The sequence below is a fragment of the Myxine glutinosa genome, chromosome 12 (genome assembly GCF_964187855.1).
Source record: "Myxine glutinosa chromosome 12, kmMyxGlut1.1, whole genome shotgun sequence".
NCBI lineage: Eukaryota > Metazoa > Chordata > Myxini > Myxiniformes > Myxinidae > Myxine > Myxine glutinosa.
Window position 1 is genome coordinate 49,311,937 of NC_136272.1, and position 17,729 is coordinate 49,329,665.

The following is a 17,729-nucleotide window of genomic DNA, read 5'->3' on the forward strand; positions in this document are numbered from 1 at the left end:
TTTTGTTGAGGGGAGTGTGCAGGTGGCCTGCGCAGTTTGGCTGCACCTTTGCGCTGCACCCTGCTGCCTGCACCGGTACACCATATGGACACGTTCTGTGGCCTGGCACCTTTGCTTGGGCAGACAATCGCTGCAAGCGTTATTTTGCCCTGCGGACCACTGTTTTTTAAGTGGCCCCAATGCCATGCAGTCGGACCACCAAAGCTGGCCCTGCTGGCCAAAATAAAAAGCGGACACGGTTTGTGCCTTTTTATTAATTTTTGGTGTGTCAGGAGAAGAAGACCAAGTTTGACGATGGCACACTGAAGAACATGAAGCAAGATGACGTCGCAGCCCAGCAGCCAGCCAAGCACAAGGCATCATTAATAGTTTTGAAATGTGATGATTGTGCATTTTTGGTGATGGTGCTTTTTGTGCATTTTTTTTATTTTGGTGCACATGGGTGCATGGTGTATTGGAGCAGTGCATTGCATTCGGTGTTTCCTCTTTTCAAAAATTATTTTCTTTCCCACAAAAGACAGGTCCTGGGTTGTAGTTTTGTAAATAATTAGTAGTCTTGTAAATAACATGCTCCCCACCGGCTTTATGTGTAGTTTGAGAATAATTCCGTAATTCGGTTAATTGTGGGCGTGAGTCTGATTAGTTAGTACACAAGGCAGTAGGAGGGACATATCTAGTGTATAAAACTGTCGCACACAGGGTGTTAGAGTAAATGTAGAGGGAAAACCATACCTGAGTGTCACACTAATTTAAAAGGTAGTCCTGGCCCTTGCTTGAAGCCGACCGTCCTCACCGATATGTGGTTCGGCTCGGGAACGAGCCTGGCAAAGGAGGGGTGCAGTGTTGCGGTTTTGAGAACCCACACAGGTAACATCATTAACGGTTAAAGGTTGCACCCCATAGTTAGGCCACATGCAACATGTAGGTCACCTAAGAACGTTAGTTATTTCTTAGTATATGTGAGGTAAGGCCATTTCCAATAGTTATCATCTGCGTTGTGTAAAACAAATAACAGTAGGCCCCGTTCATTCTGCAGCCCTCCCTCCAATCGACTCCATTGCACACTATCCAGTCTGCACCCCATGCCCCATTGCGCCCATCCAGTCTGCACCCCATTGCCCCTTGCATTAGGATGCTCGAACCAGCCCAAATGCCACGAGGTAAGGCCAGAAAAGGGGGTGGAGCGTGAGGTCGGGGGTGTGGCCACGTCAAGCAGACATGAAGGGCGGAGCCGGTAAGACCCCAACAACCAACCAGGCTCGGGTGAGATGGCCTGATGGGGCATGGTAAGGGTGTGGCTAGAGGTTCGAGAGGGTTCGCAAAGCGGCGCTATAAAACCGCGCACGAAAAGCCCTCTGAGGACTTTTGTGGAAGGCGCCAGTATTGAAGGACTGAACAGCACTCGAGTCATGAGAAGGGAGAGGCGCTCGTCAAGTTCGTGTGAAGAGTATTGAGAAGAGAGCCCTCTGAAGGACTTGGTGGGAGCGCATTGCATTGCTGGTTTCAGGGACTCAATTGAGAAAGGCGCTTTGGTGACATCATTGGGAAAGCATTGCCGGAGCGGCGCATTGCAGAGGACTTGGGGAAGTGGCGCATTGTACCGAGCTATACCGGGAGCGCGTATAAGGCGCCGGTACAACTATTACGTACGCCAGTATAATCGCCAGTTTACCGATCCCCCCCAGTATAATTGTCCGATCCGCGCCACCGACACGGGGCGATCTTGCCTGCCGTCTACCATCACAATCTGCTTCGTGGTACGAGTCGGGGACCGGAGCGAGCTGTGGACGCCATCGGTGGACCCTCAACCCGACCATCTACAACCCCGTGTGAGTGAGTCTGAGAGCGTGACTGAGTGTGAACGGGCCCGTGTCCAGGGATAAGTATAAGACTGTATAAGGCTGCCCTGTGTATCTGCTTCTTCCTCTTGACTGTACATTTCTGCTTCTTCTTCCTTTTCTTTGTACAAAGTGTGTAATAAATTACCTGTTCTTCCTGTTTTCCTCTTAATTTGACTGTCTTAGTGATTTCTCCATTGGGTAAGCGTGGCACGATCAGAAACCGCTCCAATCGGGTTAGTTCCCGTTAACGGCCCGAATCGTGGCTCGCTTTTGCTCGGCGTGTCCACTGAAACCGTGGTTCGGGTGGGGTTATTTCCTTGCTTCACAGTCGGTGTTAGTACTTAGGTAATAAGACCAATTCGGCTTACAACCCTATTTAACACCGACCGGAAGGAACGTAATAGCCCCGGATTGCGTCGGCTAGTAAAACGACAAGGGGATTAATCCCCCCTTGGTAAGGGGAAGGCCGACGTTCGGAGATCCGTACCAATATATAATACAGGGAGCTGGAGACAAGAGTGGGGGAAAGAGGGGGAGAGAGGGAAGCACAACAATTGTAGAGAACAGGGACATCAGGAGATCTGTGGAAGAGAGAGGTCTGGGGTGAGTTACGCGAGATAAACATGGACACTACAAGGCCTTTCAGGAAAGAAAACAGGGAAATTAAAGGACATGGGTTTGGAGGCATTAACAGGGGTAGAAAATGTCACCGTTTTGAATGGGCAAAAATATGCAATGATGAAAATCTGTTTTAAAGATCTGGAGCGAAGAGTGGGATTGAAGAGAGTGTGGGAGTTTGTTCCAGAGGTGGGAAAAAGAGGAATAAAAGAGTGAAGGAGAGCAAAGAGTCTTGATTTTGGCAGTTGCACAAGAAGAGGGTTGCTGGCAGATCTTGTGTTTCCAGATCTTATCTAGAAATATTTGGGGGACATTGAACAGACATAGCAGGGGGTGCAAGGCCAAAAATGAGTCGGTAGAAGATAGAAAGAGGACCAACCTGCCTGCGGTGAGAGAGTGAAGGACCCTCAGAATCAGCTTCATCAGAGTTGGGCTTGGATTCCATCGGCAGACAGTTTTGAGAGCAAGGCAAGATGCCAGACTGTATCAAAAGCTCGAGATATGCCAAAAGAGACGATCCGATATCCTGACCCTGATATCCTGACCCTGATATCCTGTCCGATATTGAGGGCCTTCATATATTGTTGGGAGAATAGAGGCAGCATGTCCAAGTGTTACGGATTCGTCACTTCCGTCGTTGTGGTTTTCATCCACTGTAAGCATTTTTGGTTCCATGTACCATTATTGTTATCGTTTAAGTGAAATGTAGATAACTGTTTTCAAAAGGTAAAAAAATAGTGTTTTAAAAGAAACCGGAAACCGGATCGGGAGGAACCGGAAGAAGAAGAAGAGCAAGAAAAAAGCGGAGCAAGTGAGGTCGGGAAGAAAAGCCGAGCTGCTTTGAGGTCTCGAGGAGACGCTGGCGAACGGGGGTCACGAGCGAACTTTGGGTTTCCTGAGAAAGGGATTCCTGCGACAGAGTTGTGATCGCTGTGACAGATAAACCTGCGTGACAGGTTTTGCGGTTGATTCCGAAGAGCATCGTTGTTGGAGTGCAGGTACGCCTCCAGTACCGGCCCGTCAGCCATTTTGCCTCGCTCCCGCCATTTTGCATCGCTCCAGCCTTTTCACCTCGCTCCAGCCATTTCACCGCACCCAGCCGTTAGCCTGGTTTGCGTGTGTAACGTGGATTTCGATTGGGAATTTGTGGTTCTCCGTTTGGGAGCCGTTGAACGTTCATACCCAAAGGTGTGATTTCCCAGTCGCCTTTTGAGGGCACCTTTGCGCCTCTTTGGCAGCGTGACTGTCAGCTGAACTGGATTCTGGTCTCGATACGACATTTTTCTTGCGATCACCGGAGCGTGGATCGACTTTGGCTTGGTGCCGGGACAGAGACTTTGGGAATGTTCTTTTCACTCACTTGGAGCACAGTGAGTTATATTGTAAGAAACTGATGGTACCATCATAGGAATGATATATTTGTTGTACAATTGATTAATATTGTTCTTGTGCTGTTATTCTTGTGTGACCTTAATACAATACTTGTTTTTTGGTAACAATTGGTGTGGTTTCACCATTGGTCATTGACACACAGAATAACACATCTTTCTGCCGTGACTCCTTTCGGGGCTCGGAGGTACAACGTGACCGGGGTTTGGGGAGGAGCACGTAACACAAGGTAGAGTGACCTGGTTGGAATCCGAATTGATGATCTGAGACGAGGCTGTTAGAGAAAAGGAATTATTTTATTTCAACTGTGATGATGGATTCCATGACCATGCAGATGTTTGGAAGTAAGCCAATTGGTCTGCAGTTGAGGAAATCTGTTTTTGCATCTTCTTTATGTAGAGCTGTTGGTGGATTTCCAAGCAGATGGAAGATGATCTGTGGTAAATAACGTGTGAAAATGGTGGGAGGGGGGAGAGGGTTGGAAGCAAGCATTGGGGGTGGGGAGGGAGGGCAGATCGAGTAAGCGGGGCATCTGTGTGTTCCATTTCTTACCCCGCTTCAGATTCGAGGCAGATGACTGGAACATCAGATGCATCTGCAGACAACTTTGATGCATGTCTAGCCAACTCCGTCACCACACCTGCATGTCGGTCTGTCAATGTTCCACGACCTGATACACACACGTACCAGACATCAGTCCAGCACTATGACAGAGCAGTACCTCATTTCAAAATTAAATAAAAACAAGAGCGAGAATTGCTTTGCAATCCATGTCCCCCGCCCAAGTTTCAGTTCAATATCATTAACCACATCCTTTTATTTGGGCGGTGTATAATGCCGTGTTTGGTGCCACGGAAAAATTAAAAAAACCCTGATGTACATACATGAAGCAAAAACATGCGGATGGCTGATATGTGCATATATAGTGTATCATGGTTATATACCTGGGATCATTGCAATTGCACTGAGCCATGGACTAACACCATTGCCTAAGGCCTGTCGATCTGTGCTGCTTCATTTAGGGTGGAGTCAGCCCAGCTGTCCAGCCAGTGGGTGTAAAGCAGTGGGGTGGAGTCGGGCCAGCTGAAAACTGACCCATGTATAATATAGATGTGATATTTTCTAAGTTCAAAAAGGGCATAACTATGTGAAAAAAATTGAGAAACGTCCCAAAACTCAAACTTGTGCTGTAACTTATCATAAAATCATGTACCAAATTTCAGTTAAATATGTTAAAGTGTATGGAAAAAAGTGGAACAAACTCCAGGTGGGATGGACGGATGGATAGACAGACAGACGGAGAGGCAACCTACAGTCCCCTCTGGGTCGGGGACTAATAAAGAGGAAGGGATAGATGGTACATTTCATTTCTTCCTGCAAACAAATCACTCTCCATTCATTCAGAGGTCAAGCTCAGCTAATTACTGAGATTAATATGCTAAAATGAGACACTGTCTCTGATTTATCACCTTTTATGTCACCATTACAGTATCTCCCAGCCTCTAATAAAATCACTATGAAATACCAAGGCATTAGAGAGTACTTATCAGAGCATATTGATATCAAGAGACAACGAGCACAATTTTTAAGTATCAGTTAGTTATTGGTTGTCCACTCAATGGTGATAGTGATGCGTACCTGCGATTTAATTAACCGATACCCCACCAAAAGTCAGAGAACATGTGCATGCAACTTGAAATCCAATCATCGATCCTAAATTGAGGATTCAGCATTTAAAGTTTATCAAAACTATTAATGCGACTAATATATTGTCACATGCATGGAAAGAAAGCCAAAAATTGGTTATTAGGTGAGGTAAGAGATCCTGAAAAATGGAAATCAATTAAGTTTGTTCTTGAAAGTGATCCACAAAAGTTATCCAAACTCAAAATTATGGGAAGGTGGCTCTCTTCACAGGAATCACAGGAATTCACACCCCTCGACTTTTTTTCACATTTTGTTGTGTGTATATATATATATATATATATATATATATATATATATATATATTGTTATGGATTTGAGAATTGTGTTTAATTGTAAAATATCACCCTCCTTCCTCCATTTGTTGTGTATAAAGGTCAAAGGTCGTTCCCGTAGTTATTCCATATACCACACGTAGCCAATCATAGATTTCCTCCTTGTTCAGTAGTTATCTCCTTATTATGTGTATTAGATTAAGGCTGTGTCTTCCATTAATTAGCACTCCATTGCACCAAATTCAAACAAGGTAGATTCCCTTCACATTCCCCTTTCGTCAATTGCCAACTGCATTGAGCGGTTTGCTGCATTCTGCTGCTGCTGTGGGGTTGTGGTTTTTCGCTGCAAGACTCCATTAGCCACGAGGTCATAAGGAGCAGAAAGTGGGAGGAGTCGGCCCAGCGCCGGGAACAAGGCATGGCCTTGCCAACGCCTCCTCTAAGGGCGGGATCGGTGAGCCCTCGCGACCAATCAGGGCCGAGGCGAGCTCACCGATGGGCGTGTCCTGGAGGCCGGCGGCTTGATCGCCCGAGGCGTTATATAAGCGCGCGCGAAAGCTTTCAGAAAAGGACAAGTGAATACCCAGGAGAGTCCTGAGAGTTGCGTCAGAGAAACGGCAGGAGTCCTGAGAGTTGCGTCAGAGAAACGGCAGAGAGACAGCAAGCCTTTGAGAGAGAGAGAGAACCCATCATGCAAGGCCCCCACGTCAGATGCGGCACACCACAGCAGCTTGAACCGACGGAGCTTGGGAACCACCGCAGTTTTGGACCACGGCAGCTTTGAGCGGTGACGGCAGTTGCAGCTTCAAAGGAATCGCCGTACGAGACGGTTGAGGAGAGCCGGCGGCTGCCCAACTCGAGCCGCGATCATCCCAACCACCCGGACCCTTCCCGCCATTCGTTCCTGCCATCATCCCCCGTGTAAGTCTGATTGTTCGTCCGTCTTCTGTGTTGTCCTGGGGTTTAAGTAAGACTGTCAATAGGTAAGCTAGTATTTGCACTGTTTCTTCTTCTTCGTATTTTATTTTATTATCTTTCCTTCCTCCTTGGTTACTTTTCATCGTGTACATAATAAGTAGTAATAAATTATATTCGTATTTCCTACTTCTGTCTTCCTCTTCTTCACATCCGTCGTGGCACGATTTGTCTTTGTCTTTTCCCCATTGAAAACCTGTGGCACGATTTGGCCAACGTTCAAGGATCGGGTCTAGTTTCGGTTAATAGTTCGTGCCGCGGTTGCTAAAACCGCTCGGCAATTAACATCTGTCCGCGGTACAAACGGGGCTGTGCCACCGGCCTTTCCGGAGGTCGCTGGGCAGCATCAGGGACCACGTCGGTCAGTTATAGAAGAGGGGATTAATCCCCCCTCTAAGGGGAACGGAGGCCGACTTTGGGTTCCGCAACAATATATATATACAGCCTGAATTTAAAATTGATTCTATTGACTTTTTTTGTCACTGACATACACACCCCAAAACGTCAAAGTGGAATATGTTTTTTTAGAAATTTTTAAAGAAAATAATTCAAAATGAAAAGCTCAAATGTCTTGAGTTAATAAGTATTCAACCCCTTAGCTATGACACTCCAAATTCAGCTCAGGTGCATCAAATTTCCTTTGATCATCCTGGAGATGTCTCTTCAACTTGATTGGAGGTAACCTGTGGCCAATTCAAGTCTTTGGACATGATTTAGAAAATCGCAAGGTCCCACACACAGTTCACAGTGCATGTCAGAGCAGAAACTCTACCATGAAGTCCAAGGAACTGTCCGTAGAACTAGAATTGAGGCATACATCTGTGGAAGGGTATAAAACAATTTATAGAGTGTTGAAAGTTCCCAAAAGCACTGTGAGCTCCATAATTATGAAAAGGAAAGAATATGGAACTACTCATACTCTTCCAAGAGCAGGCTGTCCTACCAAACTGAGCAACCGGGCAGAAGGGAGGTGAGCAAGAACCCGATGACCATTGACAGAACAACAGTTAATGGCTGAGATGGGAGAACCTGCCAGAAGGACAACAGTCTCTGCAGCACTTCACAAATCTAGGCTTAATTGGAAAGTGGCCAGATGGAAGCCAATCCTGAGAAAAAGGTACTTGACAATAAACCTGGAGTTTGCAAAAAGGCAAGTGCAAGACTCAGTGCATGAGGCAAAATATTCTGTGGTCTGACAAGATGAAAATTGAACTCTTTGGCCTGAATGTAAAGCGCTACGTCTGGCAGAAACTGAGCACAGCTCATTGCCCATCCAGCACCATCACTACCGTCAAGCATGGTGGTGGCTGCATCATGCTATGGGGATGCTTTTCAGCAGCAGCGACTGAGAGACTTGTAAGGACAGAGGGAACAATGAATTGAGCCAAATAAAGGCAAATCCTTGAGGAGAACCTGCTTCAGAGTGCAAAAGACCTTCGACTGTGGCAAAGATTTATGTTCCAACACGACAATGACCCCAAGCATACAGCAAAAGCAACACTGGAATGGCTTCAGAACAAGAACGTGAAAGTCCTTGAGTGGCCTAGCCAAAGCCCAACTTGAATCCCATTGAGAATCTGTGGAAAGACTTGAAGATTTCTGTTCACGGACACTCCCCATCCAACTAGACAGAGCTAGAGCAAATCTGTATGGAAGAATGAGAGTAACTCCCGAAATCTAGATGTGCATAGCTGATACAGAAATACTCAAGATAACTCGAAGGCATGTCTACAAATTATTCACTCAGGGAGTTGAATGCTTATGTGAATTACATATTTTTGTATTTTCTTTTTAATTATTTCATGAAGTTTTTTTTTTTTTCCCCACTTTGACTATGGGGTATTATGTGCACATCAGGAAGAAAAAAACCCAATTTAAAACACTAAATGGTGTGAAATGGCTGCAATTCAGGCTGCAACACAACAAAATGTGAAAAAGTCAAGAGGTGTGAATACTTTGTGAAGGTACTGTACGTGTAACAACAGATATCACAGAGCACAAGCGATTATAATTAAGGCTGGGAGAATAGTTCAGAGTTTCTTTTCATTTTAATCACTGACGAGGCCTACAATATAAAGACTGACTTCGTCTTAATAGAGAGGTACATATGCTGTGAATAGGCTACAGCACAGTTGCATTATAAAAAGCATACAAAGGAATAGGGAATACATATGGATTATTCTGCACCAACGGTTCAAATTCAATAAATGAAGATGCCGAAACATCGTGACAAGAGTTGCATGTTAATGTTGCTTGCTTATTTAAGTAAAAGAGGAGTCAGTGGTTCTGATTATTGTCGATAGGCCGCATATTATTGCTTTAGTAGAGGTGATGCAAAAACATTTAATGGGGGAGCTTGCAAAGGAAGAAGTCTTGTTGGAAGGATATAATCATATAATCATATACAGGTAATGAACTTGAATGGCACTCAGTAGAGCACATACCTCTGGCAAGCTGAACAGTTTAAATTTTGTATCCCACCGATAGGCCGGATCTGTATCCAGACCTGAACCAAAATCTAAGCGGCTTGTTCTAGTCACCTACCTGAATCATCCTCCAAGTTTCGTCCGAATCATTCCACAAATTTTTGAGATATCTTGCTCAAAGACAAACAAACAGGGATGAAAACATAACCTCCGTGCACCTTCGCTGGTGGGGGTATGACAGAAAGTTCATGAATGATGGGAGAGCTGTGGATATTTATGTGGAAAAACGTCTTGCAGTGCAAAACCATGTTATAGGTTGATGGAAATGACATTTAATGAAGGATTCTGGTTCTTTTTGGAGTTAATGGCCAATGATTAACTGCTATTAAGAGGTCTTTGCAGGAACCCCAGGAGTGCAGATGATAATAATGCAGAGTGACTGAGTGCAGCAAACTCGGCAACTGAAAGAGAATAGCGGAATCTTCTTATTTTAGGAGACCTTAATATGAAGATTCACTGTGAGTGACATGTTGAAGCAAATGAAAATACAGTAAGTACTTACAAAATAGAAATGTCTCCAGTGCATAACAGATTTGTCTATTAAAAAGTGTGCGCCTTTCAGTACAAGATATCAGGAAATTCAGGAGTCCAGCAAGCGAGATTTAACCTTCGCATAAGATATCCAACAGTGGACAAGAGTAACCATATGATGACAGGTTCCAACTACCAATTTTACCTGGACACAATGGGATGTACAGTGGAAATGCAGGTTTATTACAAGGCGGATATTGATAGTTTGAATGGTGAGCATCAATTTAACAAAATAATTTCGTAGAAAGGATGTGCATACGTGCTGGGATTCTCAGTGTGCTACGCATATCAATAGATGTGTTACAAGAAAATTCCAAAGTAAGCACAGGGAAAACATGGCACCACAGGTGAATGAGATTTTGAGCGATGTGGTCAGAGAGAAATGTAGAGATTGAGGTGGACGAATAACAGAGTGAACAGAGATAACAACTTGGCAGAATACAAGAAAGCTATAAATAGTTACAAATGTTCAGATGTTTAATGAGAAAAGGTTATCTGAAGAAGTTAACGACAGTTCGAAAATCGAGATATGTGACAAAAATAATAAAATCTTTTTTTAATGCTATTCGTGACTTCAAGCAGCTTAATGGCCCCTGACCAGTTCAAAGAAAAGGTGAATGTCTTAAATTATTACCTCCGCCACTAAAGGTGGACGGAGAATATGTTTTGACCCCTATCTGTTTGTTCATGGGCAAAAGTAAAGTATTTTGCCAGGTATGTTGGTCTGTAGCATCTGGTTGTCATACAATTTTTGTCCACAGTTTTGAAGCAATCATTGATTTTTTTTTTTGGTGTGTATGCAGGTGACAAGCCAAGGACAGCCACACACATTTTTGGTCAGGTTCTGGATCCTGGAAATTTTTACGATCCTTTAACAATGTCACAGAAACAGATAATCACCAAAATCTATCTCTGTCTCGTATTTTATTTTTCTTCTGTTTTTTTTTGTTTTTTTTGTTTGTTTGTTTTTCTCCCTCTCTCCTTCCCTCCCCCCTTCCCTACCCCTCCCTTCCCTCCCTCCCCCCTTCTCTCTCGCACGACCACATATTTTAAGCTACAAGCACCAAACTCGGAGTACAACTACAACTGTGTGGGCCCGTGCGCGTGTTTGTTCGTGGATCCGCGTTTGTGGATCCACCGATTGCAGAGGTCCTGGGCTGAAGGGATCGAAACCTCGAGGAAGACCGCTGTCCAGGTGATGACCATGCAGTTGGGAAACTAGACAATTGCTTACAGGTTATGGTTGTTCCTTTAGGTAAGGGAACTATGTTTTGTGGTTTGCAATATAAATAAAGTTGAATATGGGATGTTTATCCCAGTTTGATCCCGGTGTGGACCCCGGTTTGGAATAGGTACACCGTATCCCTGCGTGTCGTAAGAGGCGACTAAAAGGGTTGGCGTCAGGAAGGGCATCCGGCAAGAAAAACATTGCCTCCAAAAGAGAACCATGACAATTACAACTACATATGGGCAGGGTACAGTCCGAAGTACCCCGTGGGGGACCCCACTCCCTCTCCTCAAAACTCAAGGTGGGGAACCCGATCGAAGCAAAGGTGGAAATCACTCCATTTATGACGATGAAACGTCTGATGCCTGAAGTAGAGATCGGTTTCTGAGGTTTGGGACATGGAATGTAGGGACAATGACAGGGAGATCAGGAGAAGTGGTGGAAGTATTGGTCAGAAGAAGAGTGGACATATGTTGTGTGCAAGAGACGAGATGGAAGGGAAGTGGTATGAGAATGGTGAAGGGTAGGCAGGGACAGAAATACAAGTTTGTGTGGCAAGGGTGCCCGGAGGGCGTGCATGGCGTTGGTGTCCTGTTTTCTGAGGAGTTTGTAGACAGTGTGGTGAGTGTGACAAGAGTGAGTGATAGGTTGATGATGGTGAAAATGATTGGAAAGCTCTTGGTGAACGTCATCCCGGGATATGCTCCGCAGGTTGGTCGGAGCAATGAAGAGAAGCACAAGTTCTGGTGTGCAATAGAGAAGCTGATGGAAAATGTGAAAGATGAGGAAGTTGTTGTGGTAGGAGGAGACCTAAATGGACATGTGGGAAGGAGTATGGACGGTTTTTAGGGAGTTCATGGGGGTTACGGATATGGTGTGAGAAATGGAGAAGGTGAAAGGATTTTGGAGTTTGCTGATGGAGCTGATTTGTTGATTTGTAATACTCAGTTCCAGAAAGAGGATAACAAGCTTATTACATTCACGTCAGGTGGGTCGACGACAACCGTTGACTACCTAATGGTGCGTAGGCGAGATAGGGGGCACCTCTGGGACACAAAGGTGATCCCGGGGGAGGAGGCTGTTTCACAGCACCACTTGGTTGTCTGCGACATAAGGGTGAAAGGTGCGAGGAGAGTTTGACGGGTGGAGTACGAACCGAGAATGAAGATGTGGAGGTTGAAAGAGGTGACAGTAAGGGAGGCATTAAAAGAGAGGCTGAGTAGGGTAGAGGATGATGTGGTTGAGCTTGAAAGTGGTTGGATGTCAATGAAAGATAGTCTGTTAAGAGCCGTTGGTGAGGTATGTGGATGGATAAAAGGACCACCGAGGCACTCGGAAACATGGTGGTAGGATGATGAAGTTGGAAAGAGGATTGACGAGAAGAAGAAGAAGAAGTTCAAGGAGTGGCAGAAGGCGAAGGGTACGGGGGCAGAAAAAGCAGAGCATGAAAGTTATAAGGCAGCCAAGAAGGCTGCAAAAAAAGAGGTAGCGAAGGCGCAGGAGGCATGTAGGAAAATGTTCAGAGAACGCTTGGATTCGGAAGAGGGTCAGAGAGCGGTATTCAGGATTGCAAAGCAGATAGCGAAAGGGAGGTGTGATGTGATGGGGGTGAGTCGCTTGAAGGAGGAAGTGGGACAAATCGTTGTGGACCCAGATGGAATTAAAGGAAAATGGAAGAGATATATGGAAATGCTGTTGAATGCAGAGAATGAATGGGATGGCAACATAGAGAGTAACCCAGTTTTAGGACCGGCAGAGAAGATAACTGAGAAGGAAGTTGAGGAAGCGATAAAAGCAATGAAGAGTAGAAAAGCGGGAGGGCCGACAGGAGAGATATGTTGAAGGCAGCATGAAGTTGGGGTGTGAAGAGAATGACAGAGATCTGTAATCTGGCGGTGAAAGAAGGTCGCATTCCAGTGGATTGGGAACCGAGTACCCTCGTCCCTCTATACAAGGGGAAAGGTGACCCTCTGGACTGTGGCTCGTATCGAGCGATAAAGTTATTGGAACATGGAATGAAGGTATTGGAAAGGGTGTTGGAGAGGAGGATAAGAAAGAAAGTGAAGATTGACGAAATGCAGTTTGGATTTATGCCAGGAAGAGGAACGACAGACACGCTTTTTATTGTAAGGCAGTTGCAGGAGAAGTACATGGAGAAGAGGAAGAAGTTGTTTCTTGGGTTTGTTGATCTGGAGAAAGCATTCGATAGGGTTCCACGCGAAGTAGTGATATGGGCATTGAGGAAGTTAGGAGTGGAGGAATGGTTGATCAGAGTAGTGATGGCAATGCACAAAAGAGCGTGCACAGCTGTAAGGACGAAGGACGGGAACAGTGGTGAGTTTGAGGTGAAGGTGGTAGTGCATCAGGGGGTCGGTACCAAGTCCACTACTATTTGTAGCTGTGATGGAGGTGCTGGCTCAGAACGTAAAGGAGGGTTTACCGTGGGAGTTATTGTATGCAGATGATCTGGTGTTGATTGCGGAAAGTATGGATGGACTGAGGAAAAGATGAACAAGTGGAAGGAATGTATGGAGACAAAAGGTCTGAAGGTGAATATCGGAAAGACGAAGGTGATGGCAAGTGGTAAAGCATGTGGTGAGGTGGAAAGAACTGGGAAGTGGCAGTGTGCTTTGTGCAGGAAGGATGTCGGAGTGAACTCCATTCAATGTACAATGTGCGCTGAGTGGGTTCACCAAAAATGTAGTGGTCTGAATGAATGAATGAATGAATGAATGAATGATCGTTTTAAGGCCATTTTCCCCGCTAGAGCAGGGGTTGGCCTTGCGGGCCCCATGACAATCATGGTTCCCTGTTTGAGGGTCATTAACCAGTGTGGCAGCTACATTCAAATGTAAGGTGTGCACAGAGGGAGCTGCAGATGGAGGAAATGTTGAGTTGGATTTTGGAGACGGCGTGAAGCTGGAAGGTGTGAAAACATTTTACTACCTCGGAGACGTGCTGAATTGAGAAGGTGGATCAGACTCGGCAACGGTTGCTGGAGTGAGATGTGCATGGAAGAAGTTTCGGGAACTGAGTAGCGTGCTGATGAGGAGGGGAGTGTCGTTGAAGCTGAAGGGAAAGGTGTATGCTGCATGTGTGAGAAGTGTTATGATTTATGGGAGCGAGACATGGGTAATGAACGTAGAGCAGCAACGAAGGCTGGAAAGGGTGGAAATGCGAATGGTTCGGTGGATGTGTGGAGTATTGTTGAGAGAGAGGAAGACAAATGATGAATTGCGAAAGATAATGGGAATAGAGCCTGTGATGGATGCTGTGAAGAGAAGCAGGTTGAGATGGTTTGGTCATGTGTTGAGGAAGGATGGAAGTGAAGGATGAAAGATATCTCTAACGTCCACCAACGAGTGCTGGCAGATGGGACGCTCGTTTAATGTCCATCTGAGGGACGGCAAACACACTGATGAATCACCCTGCCTGTGAAACACCAGACTGACAGTTTATAGCCGAGTTGGGAATCAAACCCAGGCGATACAGCTTACAGGTGAGTGTGCATACCTATATAACATCCTGTTAGCTGTTGATCACACAGTTGATAATGAATTTTAAAATTTGATAATTAATTAATTAATTAATTTAAATTTAAACAAAAAAATCCTGACAGTGTTGTCAAAAACAAATTCAAGTGGAAATGTTCAGAAAAGGGCAATACACGTAGCTTTCCAAATGCTCTCCGATGGCGCTCTTTCATTGTCATTCCACTCAAACCCCCAAAATAAAGAATCCCTTTCAGCAGAGGGGTGGGGAAACTCTCCCCACCTCATCTGACCCTCTCCAGGCACCCCTCCTCCTCTCCCCACCACATTCACTCATAATGTGCCCAAATTCATGCAATATCAAAGCTCATGTCCCTTCCCCTTACCAAAACCACACTCATGACGATACAATGGGCAATCTTAGCAGCACAAAACGCAGAACACTTGTGTAAAGAAAGAATGCAATAAATAAAAGCAAATTTCCAAAAATAAATAAATAAAATATAATAAAACTTACACCCAAGGCTCAGGCCGTGAGAATCAGCAAACAGGATTCCCATCGCATCAGAAGTATTCTTCATTCTAAATAAACAAACAAAAGGTATCTCATGATGACAAAATCACTGATATCGTACTCTGGCCAATTAAATATAATAAATGTATTCTTAGTCAGCAATAGCAATAGTTACTGAAAGAACATTTTAATTGAATGAAAAAAAAAAAATGGTTTGAAAGTAGCAAAATAGCTAGAGAGTTGCGTTCATAAGTTAGTGACGTCAAATGGCATAAACCAAGCAAATTGCATCAATGGCGACATGTCACTGGAGGTAAATATGGCCGGTCCTGGCAAAATGTGTCCAATGCAGTTCGCTTTTCTAACAGTATTCAGAGTTTCACGAAGTCGGTGTTAAACGAAAAGATCAAACTCGCTGTAACCTGACTGCAAGAATAAACCGAATAGGCAGCAATATTTATATCGGTTTATAAATGTCAAACTCAGGAAAATAGGACCACGGGTCCTGAAGCCCACCTGGATCAGGAGCAACAGTTAATGACGTCATAAAATGTCAAAATTTGGTTCATGCGCAGAATCTCTTCACATGATTGGTTGAATGGAAACCCTCGATGCTGATTACAACAATACATGTTTACATGTCATGTTTTTTACAGGTTGCAGGTCATGTTTTGGCTGAGGGCGTGGCCGTTATACTGATGTAACGGCCCCTCTCGGTTAGGGCAGGAATTTTTTGTGTTTCTGGCCAGATTTCAACCCGTTAATTAGCGCAGATTTTGATGCGGTCAACACACCTTCGTTCGGCATCATATATGAAGCTTGTGGTCAAGTTTCATCAAAATTGTGCATTTGGTTCAAGGGTCAATGACTGAAGTGTTTACAAACTTACTGACCGACTGAATTACCTACGGACACTGCTCGATCTCATACGCTCACCTGCCTAAAGTCCAGGTGAGCTAAAAATGGACAAATCCTTCAGAGATGATGAGGGATACGCACAAGTAATCTCAGAAAACAAATTACACAAAGGATTACAAAATGTCGTGTACGACAATTGTAATACTCTCCATATAAATAACAATCTCTCAGTTAATTCATTTGTACAATGAGGAATTCAACATGGCCTTAAATCCTTCATTTGTACACAGAATATGCACCTGTAGACACAAATACAAGTTATACAAATAAGAAATGAGAGTGAGTTAGGCCTAAGCATCTCTCCATGAGAACAAAATTGTGGACCTGTTCTGGTAGAGGGCTTTGGGCAGGATGAAGGACACCAAAAAGTTCAATTTCAGTTTCCAAGATAATGTATTGGAGCAAGAGTTCAACGCAGACCTTGAGCTGAATGGCTCCGCACTCAGGTGAACGACATGGCAGTACAGGTACCAAGGGCTGGATCCAAGCAAGCTCCTTTGTTCCCTTCTACTCAAACAACCTCTCGTATCCGCTTAAGATTCCAAATTGGCCAAAACTATTTCTCGAAAGGATAAGATTAGCGAAGGCCAATTGGGAGCTCCAGCTCACAGTTTACCCCATTTTTTACACCATACCCAAACATACTGCAAGGGTGTAGCAATTTGGTACCCGGGTTACTCTACACCAAAACCTAAACCTACGGGGGGTGGGGGGAGGGGGTAGGGGGGGGGGGTAGGTGTAGGTTTAGGTTTAGGGAGGGAACGTTTCTGATCGAAGTCATTCACGAACCGACTGGCGAGGCATGACATTCAACTGGAGGTGTCGGGAATCTGGTGTTCATTCAGGGTTCCGGGAACATCTCATCGACTCTCAAGGAAAGACATTGTGAGATCGTTAACATCCACCAACTAATGATAATGCCAGCAGAAGGGACAGCCAGCTTAACGTCCATCTGACGGACAGCAAACATTAAAATGCATCACCCTCTATCCCTATGAAACACCAGGGTGACGGTTTACAGTCACGCCGTAGAATGGATGAAAAATATATTTAATACAAAACAGAGAAATGTCATGTCAGTAACTCCCAAAAAATGTAAATAACGAACACGTACAAATAATGAGCTTAATAAGTGTATACTTCACATTTAGTTACTACCAAAGGCAAATAGAGAGGACCAGATTATCCAAGAGCCGTGTGTTGACACAAACACGCCACGGCTTCCACACTTACGTGTCGTCCAGATGAGATTCGAGACCAGACTCCATTCTCACGAATCCAGGAAACAAGCCTAAACAAGGCCCCAGTCCGGCCCGAGCCAAACTTCCGCCTTCGACCTTCTCGTCGCTTTTCTAAAAGGTAAATGGTGTTTTCTCAAGGTCATTTTTAAATTCGCTACGTATTTCAACCACTGATAGTAATATAACGTTAATAACAACAAAAACAAATACAAAGAGAACTGTTATAGTAAACGCAAATACTTCTTATACACCGCCTATTAAGATAGCATGGGTTTCTAACACATTTTTCACTTGTCTAGTCTATGCACCGCTCTGCATGTTAAATATATTGCACTAGCAGGAGTACCTGGCATTGTGAGAGGATGGGGGGGAAGGTAGAGGAGGGAAGGTTGAGTAAGGGAGCGTGGAGTGAAAGGAGGAGGGGAGGAAGGGGTGAGTAGAAGAGGGAAGAGGGAGGGGAAAGATATACTACCGGTACATATACATCTTTTGGGGGGTGGCTTTGACAGATCCCTCCG

At 44.8% G+C, this 17,729-nt stretch overlaps 1 protein-coding gene across 2 annotated transcripts in view; it reads right to left on the bottom strand.

Moving 5' to 3' along the window:
• The window catches only part of LAMTOR5 (late endosomal/lysosomal adaptor, MAPK and MTOR activator 5), a 28,755-nt gene extending 11,286 nt beyond the window's left edge, over window positions 1–17,469 (bottom strand). Inside the window, exons 1-3 of one of the 2 annotated variants that reach the window (XM_068132482.2) lie at window positions 17,204–17,469; window positions 15,056–15,120; window positions 4,401–4,518 (exon numbers count right to left, since the gene is read on the bottom strand). In XM_068132482.2, the coding sequence (XP_067988583.1) occupies window positions 4,401–4,518; window positions 15,056–15,120; window positions 17,204–17,238 (218 nt within the window). In that variant the 5' untranslated portion in view covers window positions 17,239–17,469. The remainder of the gene's footprint in view (window positions 1–4,400; window positions 4,519–15,055; window positions 15,121–17,203) is intronic. The other variant, XM_068132483.2, reaches the window with a different exon arrangement.
• Window positions 17,470–17,729: the final 260 nt, after the last annotated feature.